Genomic DNA, 17,503 nt, shown 5'->3' with positions numbered 1-17,503 from the left:
AGTATTGTTACCAACCATGGTTACGCACAAGTACTTGTAGTTACAAGTTTACAAGTACTCACGTTTCACAAAAAATTCATGATCTACAAGTTTACAATTTTACAAGTCTACAAGTACTTCAATAGTAAACATAACCTATTTTCATGATGATCTCCTTTTTTCATCCTTTATAAAGGTTACTTGTACTTTTCAATAATTACTTTGAAAATATTTGAAAGCAATATAATGTTTTTTGTACAGTCTACTTCATTTATTGCTGAATTTGTAACCTACACACTATATGTACGCTGTATATATATAATAGATGTACTATATATAATGTATATTATATATACTGTGTATATATACTATAGTACACATAACCTATGAGGTAACACATTAATAACTATTTTGGAAATTTATTAAATTTAATTTCCTGATGCATATATTTCCAAAATAATGAATTTTAGAGGGATATAGGGCATTTTTGATCATTAGAAATATTTATTGAATATTTGAAATCATTTTAATGATTACTTGTAAATCCTTTACATAGCTTTCCACCTTGGTAGAAATTTCATAGTTACGAACAAGTAATTTCAACAAAAATTGTTGGCTACAATGAAAATCTTTGTGAAACACTTGTTCGTAACAAGCAAATCACTTGTAAACTTGTAGAAATTCATAGTAACTACAAGTTTACAATTCAGCTTTTGTGAAACGCTAGTAATCAGCTGTTCTCCAAAACCATGGTTGGCAACAAGACTTGTAACCTACTTGTACCTTTGTGAAACAGGCCCCTGGAGTAAATGACAGAACGCTTTGAAGTAATGTGGAAAGTTGAGCATAGTTTTTCAATACCAATTCTGCATTAATATAAATATCACAAATAAATGGAGTACCGCATGCAAATCTAGAAGATCACAAACGTAAAAAAGTGAAATCGTATAATACTGAACTTTTTCATCTTGCAAAGTAATGTCTATTCAACGACTCTATAGATGGTTGCACTTGGTTTCCCTTTATATTGTATAAGCACATTGTCAAGTACGATATTTTATAATCAAGTCAATATGATTTGTTGAAATTGATATTCAGAAGAGTTTGGTGTTTTAGTCTGTTTTTAGTTAAATTTTCAATTCACCTAGTTCTACTAAGAACTTGGTAAGAGTTTTAACAATAATGATTATTGATAATTCCACGTCTTAATCTGAAGACCCATAAAGAAGCTACTGATTCAGCTCCATTTACAATGATACAACTGTTTTATTGGACTTGTCGAAGAGATTCATTGATGGTGTCGTAGGTTGGAACTTAATTAAATTAAAATTTTCTTAATAACATTTTTATTTGTCAAAATAGAAGTTATTGTTGAACAAACACATTACTCATCAGAAGAATTAATTTCTTGTTCATTGGTTTCCTGAAACGAATTTTCATTAATTTTAGAATTTATTTCTTCAATGGCGTTTATTATCTCTTTCGAGCTTTGTTGAGATTCTTCTAGCAGCTTTTTCTGGAATTCAACGCTTTGACGAATCCATTCGCTCATTTTCTCCACTTGATTGAATAGAGACATGAATAAATGATACTGCGACTGCAAGAAAGAACAGAAATTATTTGATTAACTGCATTCCCTGATTTATTCGGGGGAAAAATTGCTTTCTAGGAAATGCATTCATAGCAGGCAGCAATATGCAAGATAATGAGATAATGAGATTTCTGAATAGGAGTGAGAAGAACAATGCTTCATTAAATATTAATATCAGTTGAAGGATAGAAATAGTGGTAAAGAGATCTATGTTTTTTTAGAATAATTATTCCATGCCCCTTCAAATAGGACAATAAAAAGTTCTATAGACCCTGAGTCGAAAGAGAAGTTGCACCAAGCATTGGAAGGGTTAAAGAATAGGAAATGTTTAATAGAATGTTTGAATGGTTTAGATCGTGAGCTATTCGAGTTTAGTCCAGTCACTATATACATTGATGCTTGCAATTTATATTGTAGTTTTGATTTTTCAATATATTGTTTGGATACACAAGAGAAGTACAGAACCAATTTTTTATGCAAAATTTCCTTGTGGTAGATACCGAGTGGCTCAAAAACCACGTATTTTTGGTTCAAATACCAGTTTTTAGATATTTCCGTCAAATCCTGTAATCGGACAGAAAAATTCACTCAAGTCTTATTTTTATATTTAGAAATTCTCAACAATATGAGATCATTCGGAACTCTCTATCTTCAATAAGTACTGAGTTACAATTTTTTTAAATGAGTAAAGTTTCAAGAAAAAATCAATGTTGATGAATTTCAGTTTTTGAACAACAATATCTTTCGATTGTTGACATTTAAATGTATAATTCAAAATCACTCTCATAATTTTGTGCTCTACAATCTGAGAGCAAGTAGAGCGCTCTATTTCATATAGATTTCCAGGTACACTTGACAACAATGCTATTTGTATTTTGAAAAACACCTAATTCTTACTTTCAATCATTATCAACAACTCAAATGTCGTCACATTGAGATTTCGCACAATGAAATGAGTTCATAAGATCATGTTCTATGACAGTCACCCGTTAGATTCACTTAATTGAGTGGAGAGCCGCGCATAAGGATATCTCAAGGATCAATTTTTCAAACACATAACTTTTGCCAAAACAATCTGTTCTCATCGTACTACAGCTCATTCTCCTCGGCTCGTCAAGGCGGTTCAAAATGATGCATCATAAATCAAATTCGGTCAAAAAATAGAAAATTCATCCAAATTGTAGATAATTTCATCTCTACGAGCTCAGATGCCTAAAATTCATCTTGAATCACTGTTTTCTATCAGAGACCGTTAATATAAGGAAAGTATCTTCAATCCCTTGAATTTTTAAAACAATCGACTATTACTTTACGAACATATTTTTTCATGAATCGTTCACATCAAAGGAAACAGACGATTATATCCTACAATTAATTGAAGATAAAGTTATTTTTTATAATAACGGGTTACCGAGATACATAGTTTTGAATATAGGAATAATTGGTAATTTTTTGTGTAATGAAATACTGGTTAAAGTACACTCACGGATGAATTTTCTATTTTTCGACCGAATTTGACTATGATGCATGATTTCGAACCGCCTGATGAGCCGAGGAGAATGAATTGTAGTATGATGAGATCCGATCATTTTGTCAAAAGTTGAGTGTTTGAAATTTTGATCCTTGAGGTGTTGATTCTTGAAATGTATGTATTCAGGGCTACCTACTTATTTCCATTTATAAAATAACATTATAGTACCCTTTTTGAAATTAATATAAAATAATAGTTTCAGTTTGTGTTTTTAATTGATTATTTTATATTTATTTCAAAAAAGGGTACTATAGATCTAGATCTATATCTATGATTTAGAGTGTTTCCAAACTCCCTACCAATATTCTAGGGCATTGTTCCTAAGTACGTAGCATGCCCGAATATCTTTTTTAAACTGTCAGAGAGTCCTCAGTTACTCACACAGCCACCATTTTGTTTTTTCAGTTACTAGTAGTTCTGTGAACAGTAGACCTCACACAGTTTTCTCATCGACAAGTATTTGATGTCACCAGTTTGAAATGTTAACAAACTCTGTTCACGTTTGAATTTGTATTCCATATGATATAACTCATCCAGTTCCGTGATAAACTTTCCATCTGATGAAAATTAATTTTTTACAATAAAAAATATAATTTATTGACCGAGCGAAGTGAGGTCTAAGATTCAAGTCGACGGTTTGGCATTTCACTCAATGTTTGAATGTTCAAATGTTTAAATGTTTTTATGTTGCGCATTTACGGCGAAACGCGGTAATAGATTTTCATGAAATTTTACAGGTATGTTCCTTTTTAAATTGCGCGTCGACGTATATATAAGGTTTTTGGAGATTTTGCATTTCAAGGATAATATAAAAGGAAAAAGGAGCCTCCTTCATATGCCAATATTACTGTAAAAATCAGACTATAGAATTATTCATCATAGATCAGCTGTCTAGTGGACTATAATACTACCCGTTCAAAAACATCGAACATCTTGGAAATGTATCTTTCCATTAACGTGAGTAGACAGTTGACTATAATACTACCCGTTCAAAAACATCGAACATCTTGAAAATTGTATCTTTCCATCAACGTTGTAGACAGTTACAGCCAGACCTGATAACAGCGCTCACACTCACATTCCGGGACGACACGTCTCGGTACGATATAGGACAGAAAGCTCTATGTTTATTTAGGATTTTTTCTAGACATTTTTAATTGATAAATTATTTATTAATTTTTGAGAAAACATAACAACAGGTCAATGTAACTCACTGAGCGCGAGGTCTACTGTTCACATAACTACTAGTTTAGCATTATTTAGTTCATTTGATTATTCTTTACCTATCAAATTAGTTTTTTCAAATGTGAGAATATTGATACTGATCGGCACGCATAATAATACCATGACTGCAAAACAAAATATTGAAACCAAAGACCTTAAAGATGCATAACTCTTCAAGGTCTTTGATTGAAACCAATGTACCTAGAATACAATGTATTTAGAATACGTTCTAGGTACGTTGATTGAAACTATATATACCTTATAGCAATAGACACGGCTTCTCCAGAACATCTGTGTAATCCACTTGTCAGCTGATTGATTATGAATAATTCTATAGTCTGATTAATCCTATCTTCAGAGTAGATGATATAATATAGTGATATCAGAGTATGGAGGAATTCCTTTTCTTTTCATATTATCCTTAAAATGCAAAATTTTAAAAAACCTTGTGTATGCATCGACGCGCAGTTGAAAAAGGAATATTCCTGCCAAATCTCATCAAATTCTATCAACGCGTTTGGCCGTAATCGCGTTACATACAGACAGACAAAAGAAAATCCGAGTCACTCACTATGTTCGGTCAACTATTTTTTTCTCAATAATGGCTGAATATATGAAAATGAAACTTTGCTTAATCATTTATGACAACAAGACAGCTACAAAAAATTATGATAATTTATCAAGTCAATAAACAAAATGGCAGCTGTTTAGAATTGTATTTCTTGAATATATCCAAAAAACCGCTAAATAACCAAATAGATTTTTCTAGTAAATTCAATTAAAAATCGATTGACACCTTATTTGTCAAGATTGAAAAAATATTGAGCGGGATATGGCAGCTTTAGTGATAGGTGACCACTGAAGGTTTGCTTTAGTGCACACCAAGGCATGCTGATGAAGTCGCCTCAATAATGCAACAATTCTCATTTGCATTGCATGTTGTTAGTAAGCGATTTTAGATTATTTCAAACAATAATATAACGTTACATAACCTTCTACAGATTGGTCACCTACCACCAAAGCTGTGAATTTTACTATTCAGATATGTTATGTTAAGTACCCAGGAACAATGCCCTAGAATATTTTTAGGGAGTTTGGAAACACCAAAAGCCAGAAATGTAACTCACTAGTGGAGTTTGACTATGCACTGATGATTCCGGTTGCAAATCATCGTCTTCCTCCTGGCTATCATCGTGCTTGCGCTTGACTGCTGCTAGCCTCTCGTTGCTTGAGTCAGGATGAATGGACGAGTAATCACTTTCTTCCCTGTCTCTGTCTCTCTTTGGACAGCTGCACACTTTTACAAGCATGCTTGATCTGCCCAACACCTCACCACTGAAAACAAAAATACCAGCGATTATTTACATATTTGTTTCGAATTAACAGGGTACAAGTGGAAAATTGAAAAATACGGAGAATCCAAATGACTGACATTATTGGGAAGATTAACAATTTTAGATATCTTTTTGGATGTAACATAAACAAAACATTCTAAAAGTTGTTCGAATAAGAGAGACACATAATATACGATAGCAACAATATAAAAATCGCGAAAGCCATAAAATGAACTTCTATGGAATTTACTTTCCTGAATTTGTTTGATGAGACCAGAAAGGAAAGACTTTGTTTGTCGATATAAAATTTATTTAAATATCCACCAAGTGAAGGAACCTAAAGTTCAAGAAACCATGAACTCGATTATTTCAAAATTTCCAATAAGTTATTTATTTATAAATCTGAAGTTTTCTATGTTCTTTACTCATTCAATGACTGAATTATAATTATAAAGTAACCATGTAGGTTACATCATAGAGAAACAATAAGCATCTTATGCTATCGTTTCTCTATGGTTACATCTACCGTCTTCTTCTATTGGAAATTTCAGTCTGATGGAATTTGATTTATATTGTCTTGAAATCTTAAAAAACAACGAAGTTTAATTAATCATAGCAGTATTTCATTGAATATTATATTTATAGTGTAGAAGCACAAGTAGGGAAACAAATAATTTTTATCATTCTTTTTTTTTTAATTTTTGCAAATATGATGGGAGTTTTTTGTTTGGATTCGTGTAAAGAAATAATCTGATCTCTAAATTCAAAATGTCAGTGGATAAATTTTCTTTTGGTCTAAAAATTGTTTGTGAATTACGGGATAATCTCCATATAACCTCTAGCTAGACTGTGTATTTCAAATTAAGGTTTGGAGCAGTTTTGGGCGAATGCCTGTTATTTTTGCATGAATTGTATATGTATATGAATAAATGAATATGAATGATATATTTTTGGCCTATCAATACAAAAAATTGATACAATAATTTTGTCTGAAGTTCATATTCAAGTTATAAATTAGGAAAACGAGAACCTTGGAAATAAGAACAAAGTTCCGTGAGCTTACAATTGAGTTTCGAGTGTGAAGACCAAGTTGACCTGACGCCGCGACATGCCGCCTTCGCAGGAGGTCTTGCAGCCGAACTGGTAGCCGATGAATGTTGCGTCAGAGCCGGCCTGAGGCGGACGCAAGCCAACCACCACGCTGTGGCGACCACTCGACGCGGCAAACTCGTAAGCGGCAGCTGCGTCATTCGATGTCAACACATGACCCGCCAGTCTCACCTCACTGCAGTTGCACACGTTCTTCTGCACGTGAGCTGCAATTAAATCAAAATTATTATTTATTTTATTATTATTATTAAATCAATGTTACATATTCTCCATATTATTATATGAGGTAGATTCTTGGAGCCTCGCGGAATGAACAGCAAATAAATTGGAAGCATTCGAAATGTGGACCTATGGAAGAATTCTAAAAATACCGTGAATGGACAATGTATCAACGACAGAGTTTTTCACAAGCTTGATGAGAAGACTGTGATAATGAACACTATTGAACAACGAAAATTTGAGAATCTGGGACCGCAACCATTCAGATAGTTTTCGATTCTATGCATCCGACATCCATAAATAACATTGGATTTAATGATGCGATAGAAGTCTTAAACAAATACTACACGAAACCACAAGCACCTCTATCCCAGAGAGTTTGTTTTTCTCGACGATTCCGGAATGAAGGTGAGACCATAACTCAACTTGAACTAGATTTAAGGTTTCTCGCAGGAGATTGTAATTTTGGTGATAACCTGGATGAACGTTTAAGAGATCAGTTCATATTAGGCATCAACAACGATAGTTGGCAACTTGAGTTATTGAGAATGCATGCATCAACACAAACAACTTTTACAAAAATAGTAGAATCAGCAAAATTGCTAGAAACCGTTAACCTTCAACAGCAAGAAATTAAAAACAGTTCTACAAATTTGAATAGAGTAAAAATTTCTGATAAACATCAGGCAATGGAATCTAACCCTCAAAAGTACAACGAAAAATATGAAAAGAAATCGACTCTAAAATTGAACAAAAATACACATTGTCTCCGTTGTGGAAACCGGCGACATTCTGATGGTGTCATGTGCACTGCAAATAACAAATTTTGTAAAGCTTGCGGAGTTAAGAACCATTTTGCTAGAGCATTTGTCTAAAAGTAGGGAACGCTACAATTGTAAAAGACAAACAGATAAATCAGGTCCGCGAAAATTTATCAATAGAAGATGACAACCTGTCACTTTCCGATATTGAACATATAAGAACTCTGGAAAAAGGCTGTAAAGTAATGGTGAACGTTAAACTCAACAACAACACAGTGAAAATGCTGTATGATCCAGGTGCCGCTTACAGCGTTATTAACGAGAAATTATGGAAAAAAATTGGAAGTCCCATTTTAAAACCAACAAGAAACCTCACGGCATACACAGGGATTGACATTGAAACACTTGGAGAAACACATATAAATATCAATGCTTTTGGTGACTCCAGGAAATCACCAGTAATTGTTATAAAGAAAGATGACATACCTTTGTTTGGACTTAATTGGGTCCTCAAATTCAATCTACCCTTACCTCCCGGTGCTGAAATATGCTCAGTAAAAAAAACGATAAGCTCTCCACAAAAAAAGAACTCAGTTTTGGTAAATAAAATAATCACAGATTTTTCTGATGTTTTCAATCCAAATCTGGGAACAATAAAGAACTGCAAGGTACTTTTCCACATGTCAAAAAATGCCATACCAATAGTTGCAAAACCACGTCCAGTTCCGTTTTCCTTAAGAAAAGCACTAGAAATGGAACTACAACGTTTAGTAGACAGTAATGTTCTATCACCTGTAAACACAAGTGAAGAACCTATCATATGGTCCTCACCAATAGTTATTGTGGTGAAACCTACAGGAGCAGTCCGGATATGTGCTGATTTTAAAACCACCATAAACAAGTTTATAAGTCCAGACAACTATTCCCTACCTAGGTTTGAAGAAATCACTTCAAAATATACAGGAGGGAAAGAATTCACAATTATTGACTTGAAGGATGCATATCTACAAATGGAAGTTGATACTTCTGTACAAAAGTATCTCACTATTTCTACTCATAAAGGATTTTTCAGATATTCACGCCTTCCTTTTGGGATAAAAATAGCAACAGCAGCTTTTCAGTGTAAAATGGATCAAATCTTGGCTGGCTTGGAAGGCGTTGCATGTCTTTTAGACGATGTAATAATAACAGCTCCCACAAGAGAAGAACACATTAACAGAGTCAGGGAAGTGTTAAAACGTTTTGAAAACAATGGACTTCGAGTACAAACCACAAAATGTAAATGGTTTGAGGAATCAGTAAACTATTTGGGACACAGAATAGATCAAACAGGTATACACCCCACAACTGAACACATCAAAGCCGTAGAAGATATGCCATCACCGAAAAATGCCAAAGAACTAAGATCCTTCTTGGGATCAATCAACTACTACAGTAAATTTGTTCCACATTTACAATCACCGTGCGTTCCGTTACACAAATTACTTCAAAAAGGAGCAAATTGGCACTGGGATAAAAAACATGAACAAATCGCTACAAAATTGAGACATTTATTAACAACATCAGATACTTTAGCTCATTATGATGAATCACTTCCTCTAATTCTTGCCACAGACGCAAGTGAAGTCGGATTAGGTGCAGCTCTTTTTCACAGATATACTGATGGTACTGAAAGGCCAATTTTGTTCGCATCAAGACGACTTGACAAAGCTGAAAAACAGTACAGTGTGATTGAAAAAGAAGCATTAGGTTTAATTTTCGGAGTAACACGTTTTGAACAGTTCCTCTATGGCAGACACTTTGAGATTCGTACTGATCATAAAGCTTTAGTGAAAGTTTTCGGTGAAAATGACTCTATTCCAAAAGATGTTTCCAACCGTATTGCTAGATGGGCTTTAATTTTGAGCTCATACGACTACTCAATAAATTATCACAGAGGTGCAGATAATGCAACGGCGGATATGCTATCAAGGTTTCCTTTGGAAAATGTATTGAAGTCAAAAAACGAAAAGTTAGGGGAAAACAATAGAGCACATCTTTTCCACCTTCGATTTCAAGATATACCATTATCAACAAAGAGCTTACAAGAAACAACAAAACATGACACAACACTTGCAAAAGTTACAAACTATCTCCGAAGTGGTTGGACAACAGATACAAATGTAAACAAAGAACTACTACCATATTACAATAAACGAGAAGAACTATCATTTGAAAATGGCATACTCCTCTGGTCGGGTCGTTTAGTCATACCCACAAGATTAAGAACAAAAGTACTACAAATTCTTCATGAAGGTCATCCAGGAATTGTAGCAATGAAAGGAAAAGCACGATTCCAAGTATGGTGGCCTGGACTGGACAAAGATTTAGAGGAACATGTAAAACACTGCACCGCATGTCAAGAAAACAGAAACAGAGATGTTGAGATGCCACTTTTCTCATGGACTCTTCCAACAGAAGTGTGGTCTAGAATCCACATAGATTTCGCAGGACCATTTTAGGGAAAATGTGGTTAGTCGTTGTAGATGCTAGATCGAAATGGCTCGAAGTAATACCCATGTCAACAACCACAACAAAATCCACGATCAATATATTACAAGATCTATTTTCTAAATTTGGCTACCCAAGAATAATTGTAAGTGACAACGGTCCTCAACTGACTTCGTATGAATTCCAAAATTTCTGCAAAGAACTGAACATAAAACATGCACGTATCACCCCATATCACCCAAAAAGCAATGGATTGGCGGAGCGTTGTGTACGAACGTTCAAAGAACGTATGGGAATTTCAAAAGGAAGTACTGGCACCTTACAAGAAAAACTAAATAAATTTTTATTCGCTCATAGAACATCCCCAAAGAGAGCAACGGGAAAAACACCTGCTTTTATGATGTTCGGTCGCGAGTTACGCTGCAAAATAGATCTATTACTACCAGATGTTAACGACAGAGTAGACGAAGAGTTAGTTAGACAAGGGAACAGCAAGCTGAGAGTCAACGCAAAGGTGTTCGGAGAGGGCGATGGCGTATGGGTACTAGACAGATCAGGCAAAGGCTACAAAAAATGAAAAATCGTTAAAGTAAATGGACCATACTCATACCTAGTGAATGTTGAGGAAACTATGAGAAGATGCCACGCAGATCAACTGCGATATGCAGATTGAACTTAAGAAGAAAGGGGGAAGATGTAGTATACCAGAAACCAGATGTTATGCAAAACAGATGACATAAATCAGTTATAATATTTAATAGTTTGTTGATTGGAATTCACTCTATTCCTACATGTTTTAATAGAGATTACACACGTTGAGTATTAATCTTTGAGACTTATTTATTTCTAATATTCTACACTTCTGTTGCTGAGGGTGATGCCAACATAAGCTTTGGGTTTATGCTCAACAAGCATGAAGCTTCAGTGACCAACGCCTTAGAAAACTATTCCTCATAATATAATTGATGTTCATTTTCTAAACATACATACATCAATATCAAAGATTGTTATTCCCAAACACTGTGAGAGATGTTGAGCAGAATAATTTATTCCACAATTTGATGTCTGACATTTAAATAAATTTCTGGTTTCAATCCATGTCAATATTAGATTTTATAGTTTATAGAAGAGATATTTTACTCACTTATATATTCTCATATTATGGAACCACCTTGATGATTAAAAGATTGCCTAGCACAATAATAACTAGTTTCCTACCCATTTAATTTTACATAAAAATACACAAAGACGATTTGACAGTACGTTATTCTTCTCCTACTTTGTGTAGCTCTTTCAAAGAAAGTGATCTGTAAACGTCTAACATTTTATGAGTTTGAAGAAGTTTATTAGTTCTTTCAATTTGATTCAAATATTCAATGTATTGCAATGCAACTGAGATCAAGCTGTGTTCCACCAGATTATCTGTTGCACGAGAAACTCAGGTTGACAGATTTGCTCAAATTTCACTATGAAAAATATCGTAAACGATCATTATTATTAACTTTACGGTAATAGAAAAGTACTCTCTTCTGTATAAGTCATTATTTCAAAGTAAGTTGAAGTACTCAGAAATAATAGAAAAATGCAACTTTTCAAAATAAATTACAATAATTGTTGAATAAAAAACAAGTAGTATGTTTTTATTAAAATGTTATGAGTGATGGAAACAGAGAAGTGTAGTTGGAAACGTTTACTCACCAAGGTAATTGGGATCGCTTTCGAATGCATGCAGCATACATCGATTGACAGGTAGATGGCTATGATCGGGACTGGTGTAGACGAGCAGAGCTCTCACTCGGAGATTCGATATACTTCTGCTGCTGTTCTTGTTGAGTTTGAATTGGAAAAGTACAATTTTATTGATATCAACAAACACTTTCCTCAGCTTTGACGAATACTGGAATACAACCAAATGAAAGTGATACATTATTTATGAAATTTGATGGATTCAAAATATTCAGTTACAATCTATTGACTTATTGTATTAAATCGAAAAGGAGTATTTTTGTGAAGTGCGGATAGAGTGGAAAGGTGGAATATTCAACCCTATTATTTGTGAATTATTCAAGAAATAAATCATGATGTCAGAGAAGATTAATAATTATAACGTAATAATTTGAAGGAATTATTTATGAACACATAAATTTCAGCAATGATATGGAAAATAAGAGAATTGACTACCTACTCATTTTTACAAAGATAAATATTACTATTTTTTGATTTTACTGTGCGTTATATTGAAACTAAGAAAGTTGAATAACTAGAATAGGATTTTCAGAATTTTAGAACTTATTGATCTCCTTCCGATTAATTCTGAGGAATTAATTACTATCAACTTCACATTCTATTAATAACACCAAAATCGACATAATCAACAAGGATCAATCTAAATTTGTACTGAATTATTAGAGATAGTGATGGTAGTAGTGATTACCTGAGTTTAAAATACAACAGTTAGTTATTTCATGTCAAATCTATAATGTGAACAGTAAATGGAGACTTTTCAAGAATTGAATAATATTCATCGTTGAATTTACGTTAGAAAATAATGTAAAACTCCAATTCAGCAATTTTTTCTCAATTTATAAGAAGGGTTCTCGCCTGGATCCTAACAACTATAGACCAGTCGCAATTTTGCCAGTTCTGTCAAAAATATTTGAGATCATAATAGCTGGCCAATTGTATGAGTTCTGTGAGCTGAATGGTCTGTTTGCTGACACTCAGTTTGGGTTCAGGGCTGGACGGTCGACAGTGGGCGCTGTTGAATGTATAATTAAAGGGATATGTGATAGTTTTGAAGGGGGGAGCCTTGCTGGGCTGACGCTATGTGACCTCAGCAAGGCTTTTGACACCCTGGATCATGAAATCTTGCTGTCTAAATTGATTCTCTATGGTGTGGTTGATGGCCCTCTCCAGCTTCTGCGCTCATACTTGGGTGGACGCAGGCAGGCTGTTCAGGCACGTGGTGGGCTCTCACGGGTTAGAGCCCTGATTTATGGGGTGCCCCAGGGATCTGTGCTGGGATCCCTTCTGTCTCTGATTATGATCAATGATGTTGCCCTTTCAGATCATAGGATGGTTGTATGCTACGCCGATGACACCTCTATCATGGATGTTGGCAGGAATATGCATGAGGTCCAGGAATTGATGAATGCATCCAGAGGGGCAGCTGCCGACTGGTTTGGCGTGGACTGGCGTATTTTGACTGTGGTTGGCCTCTTCATTTTCAGGTCTGTGATTGGGGCAGTTGGGGAGGTGGGTGTCCTGCCTACAAGGGGTGATGTCCATGGGCATAATACCCATAATAGGAATAGGCTCGACCTCCCGTACTGCAGGCTTGGGAGAACGCAGGTTAGTTCGGCTTACATGGTGGGAAAGATCATTAACAAGCTACCCATTACAGCGGGGACTCTGCCACTGGCAAGCCTGAGGAGAAAGTTGAGCTGTTCCTTGAGGATCACCCGTTTTATGCGCTGAATGAGTTTTTCAGTTGTGAAAGTGCTGCTTTGGAGCAGTATTTTACTTGATGCCTGCTGTTGCCTTGAGTGCATGCTTTTTCTTTCATTTTTAATGACTGTCTATCTGTGACCATCCAATGTGGTTCACATTATGGACAGAAACAAACATAATAATAATAATAATAACAATAAAGTTATTTTAAAACATTAAGCTTAGATTTGTTTTCTCATCTTAGTATATTGAGATTAATACATAACAATACTCACTCTCCAAGATTTTCGGTCGTTGATAGTTTCTGAAAGTTCAACTTGAAAGTCATATTCTCCAGGGAACTTATCGGTGCAGGGCGAGGGACCAGTAGAAGATTCGAGATTATGTCCACTGAGAGTTGTGAACTCTCGAGATATCGAGGACTCTGACACTCCATCGCTTGTTGTAATGCACACCTCATTCACCTGAAAACATGTGTTCCATTATAGAAGAAATAAGTGTTTAACATTTAATAACACTCATGTAAAGATTGTTATTTTTTATAAAAAGAATGGATACTGCTCATTTATTGTGACACAATCAACCACACCTTATTCATATGAAGATTATGGAAATTATTCATTAATTACAAGAAATGAGACTTTGAACTTTTATAGCTGTCGTGATAAATATGGATTTATAGAAAAAAGTATGAAATCAGCACTAATATGGCGATAGAACTTAATGTTATATAATACAAGAAACTATGTGTGAATAGCACTTAACAATACATTTTTCAAACGAGCTGTAACAATCATTTTTTGTGATAGTTGATAGGCCTACGTATAATTGGATGAGAATTGTTTGAATTAATATGAATAAATGTAGGACATTTCAAAATAGCTGTCTTTCATTTTTTCTTTCAATCGTTTACTATACAATAATTAAAAAGGTATTCTCTCAAACATTATGTTAATATAAATCAAGTAGGCGCCTATTATCATTAATTTGCTTAATCAATCAATCAATCAATCAAATCAATTTATTTTCCATTTTTACAATATATACAGAGCATGAAATTACCATAGTCACTGAAACAATTACCATATAACTAAAAAATTACAATCATACCCTGCTTCAAATAACTTGCTTCAAAAAGCTTGAAATAAGAACGTCATTACTTAATATCAAAATATTATAGTCCTATTATTCGTTCTGCATAACTCATTTTCATATTTGAATTTTAATTATTATAATCAATTTTTAATTGCACCAATGCACTTAGAAATAAGAATTTTATTTGCGTATTTTCAAAATACAATAATTTCACATTTATATTGCATATTTACCTGTTCGTCTACGCCATCATTATGCAAGCTGGACATTGTAATAATTCAATAAATGGAATTGATAAAAGACAACTTCAGTCGCCTATTTCCAAGTAAGTTTAACTCACGAAAATCAACTGACACTTTATAACTTGGTGTTCAACAAACTTTCCTCTACATGCAGTGAGACCTGGACAGTTAATAACTAGTTTCAACAGATATGAACAAGTCACTAAAGAGCTTCTACACTGAATTAGTAATCAACAATTTCGACAAGTCTGATTTTGTCTGTTATAGGTTTTGGATTTTTGATTATAAACTCTTGATAACTCAGCATGAAAGATAAAAGTGATAGATAATTTTGCTACTGATAGGTCAATTGGTCAACGCTTCAAATTGAACCTGAAAGTAGTCATAATTTATGCATTTATTATTTATAATAAGAACAAACAGTGGCTGGCCCAGGGGAGGGGGTGCTAAGTATGAAAGCCCGCCCACGGAATATGAAAATGAAATCCCCCCTAGAAATAAACTTTCGCTAACATAGCCTAAATAATAGCTTTAGCATATTTTAAAGCTTAGGCCAACCCTCAACGAATCTTACATATTTTTGGAACAAGACAAGACTTTCAATTTGGGGTTCAGCGGACCCCAAATTGAAAATGATTATAGCTGTCTTAAAAAGTCGTCCAAGTTATCACTACTGTATCACTATTATTGTCCTAAGGTAATTGAGAAATTTTCATACGTCAATACAGTTTTTGCCCGTTTGCACTCATTTCAATTTGCTAGACCGTTGAAAGTTTCTGGGGTGACGCTAGTCCCCCGCCCCAGTAGAAGTGTTTCATTTTTGTGTATATTTTATTTAGTTATTACTGAAATTGAAAGTGATATTCATTATATAATTCTAAATTGTTTTCAACGCTTTATGAATTAAGATGAGTTGAATGAATCTATGTGAAGATATGAGTGATGATGAAAACATTCTAATGTTGAGCCAGAAACAAATATTGATGATATGATTATAATAATGATGTGAAGGCTACCTAATTATGCTAATCAGCGCGTCAAAATTCCAGTGGATCAAGGTGCGTAAAATAAGCAATAGGCTATATCATCAAAGTACAAGGACAATTATTTTAATTGGTGATTTCCATTGTCTCTAAAAATGTATCTTGAGTTTCATCATTTTGAATTTTCTTCTTTACAAACTTCAAAAACGTTACATTTTCCTTCCAATTTTTAGTTTCTAAAAACGCAGACTGCGTCCTTGAAATTTTTAGAAGGGGGGATGCTCGAAATCAAATCTTGAGAGGGGTCCCAGAAATGGTCAGCGGTGTTTCAAATTACTAATGACGAGATTTTGTTTTTGTAAATGGCGTGAGGGTAGAAGCTTAATTTATTAAATTTAGGATAGGTAGGGGGGGGTTATCCTTAGGCTTCTAGGGGAGGCACCCCTGCAAAAATATAGGCATACAATAAATATTCTAGTATATATTTACTTTTCAGTTATATCGTGAAACTAATTGAATCAGTCCAAAGTTTGAGATACACAAACCTTGTATGAGGAAAATAATTTTTTTATGTTATTAAAGAAAACATTAATGGGGGTCTACCGGACTCCTGCGCCAGTACGTAGCCTACTTAGTCCAAGAGTTAACTACCGGTACTGGAGGGTTTATAGATGGATATCATCACGAAAAACATTTCAGCGAGTTTATAGATGGCTAGTTAATTCCATCTATAGATAGAAATCATCACGCAAAACATTTTAGCTGGGGTCCGCAAAACCTCAAAGTCAGTTTGAGGGTTTAATAGCCTACGTAAATTCAATTTCAAGTTCCATATTTTTCAGGGGGGACCCCCGGACCACCATCTCTTCTGGGGGCATATTAGACCCCCCGGTGATCACCCCCCACCACCACACAGAAATAAAATCCTGGGACTGCCAGTGTGCACGAATAAATACGGTAAATTAATTTATTGAGCTTTAGAGCCTCAAGATTTTAAATGTTATTTTTATACTTACGTATGTTACTCCTTGAAATTCCTTCTTTAAAAAAAATTGGTAATTTTGGCTTAGCTTAGATACAATAGGCTAAGCTCTACAGCATTATATTTTACAATTGCTATCAAAACTTTCAGTAGTATATCGTACCGACTTAATTTGTTAGCTATCATTAATACTACATCTGAATAAGATTTCATCGTTACCATTCTATCAATAAAAAAGAGCTATTTTATTTTTAATTTTAAACAAAACTTCGAAAATTAAAACATAAAACAATATAACCTATAAATATAAATTATTTTCCTTCTACATTGGCCGGTGGCTGCAGTCACGGCACTTCCGTTTGGTTCTGACGTCATTAACTATCACGCACGTCATGAGGACAGTGACATCATCTAAAGATATGTCTATAATGACTGTTTGCATTTACCACAGATAAGAAAATTATAGAATGATTGTTTTTTGTGTGATTGTGTATTTATAATATTTTTATGAA

The 17,503-nt window shown here is 34.1% G+C and overlaps 1 protein-coding gene across 1 annotated transcript; it reads right to left on the bottom strand.

The window, feature by feature from the left end:
• Positions 1–1,308: 1,308 nt before the first annotated feature.
• Positions 1,309–17,328, bottom strand: LOC111043784 (cellular tumor antigen p53). The gene is made up of 7 exons (XM_039434555.1): positions 17,026–17,328; positions 15,018–15,186; positions 13,965–14,153; positions 11,938–12,136; positions 6,723–6,975; positions 5,453–5,660; positions 1,309–1,576 (listed from the first exon to the last, which is right to left on the bottom strand). The coding sequence occupies exons 2-7, from the start codon at positions 15,051–15,053 to the stop codon at positions 1,364–1,366; spliced, it is 1,098 nt and encodes a 365-aa protein (XP_039290489.1). The 5' UTR covers positions 15,054–15,186; positions 17,026–17,328; the 3' UTR covers positions 1,309–1,363.
• Between the last annotated feature and the right edge of the window lie 175 nt (positions 17,329–17,503).

The sequence above is a fragment of the Nilaparvata lugens genome, chromosome 8, assembly GCF_014356525.2.
Source record: "Nilaparvata lugens isolate BPH chromosome 8, ASM1435652v1, whole genome shotgun sequence".
NCBI lineage: Eukaryota > Metazoa > Arthropoda > Insecta > Hemiptera > Delphacidae > Nilaparvata > Nilaparvata lugens.
Note: the sequence above shows the minus strand (reverse complement) of the source record. Positions and strands in the feature narration are given on the sequence as shown.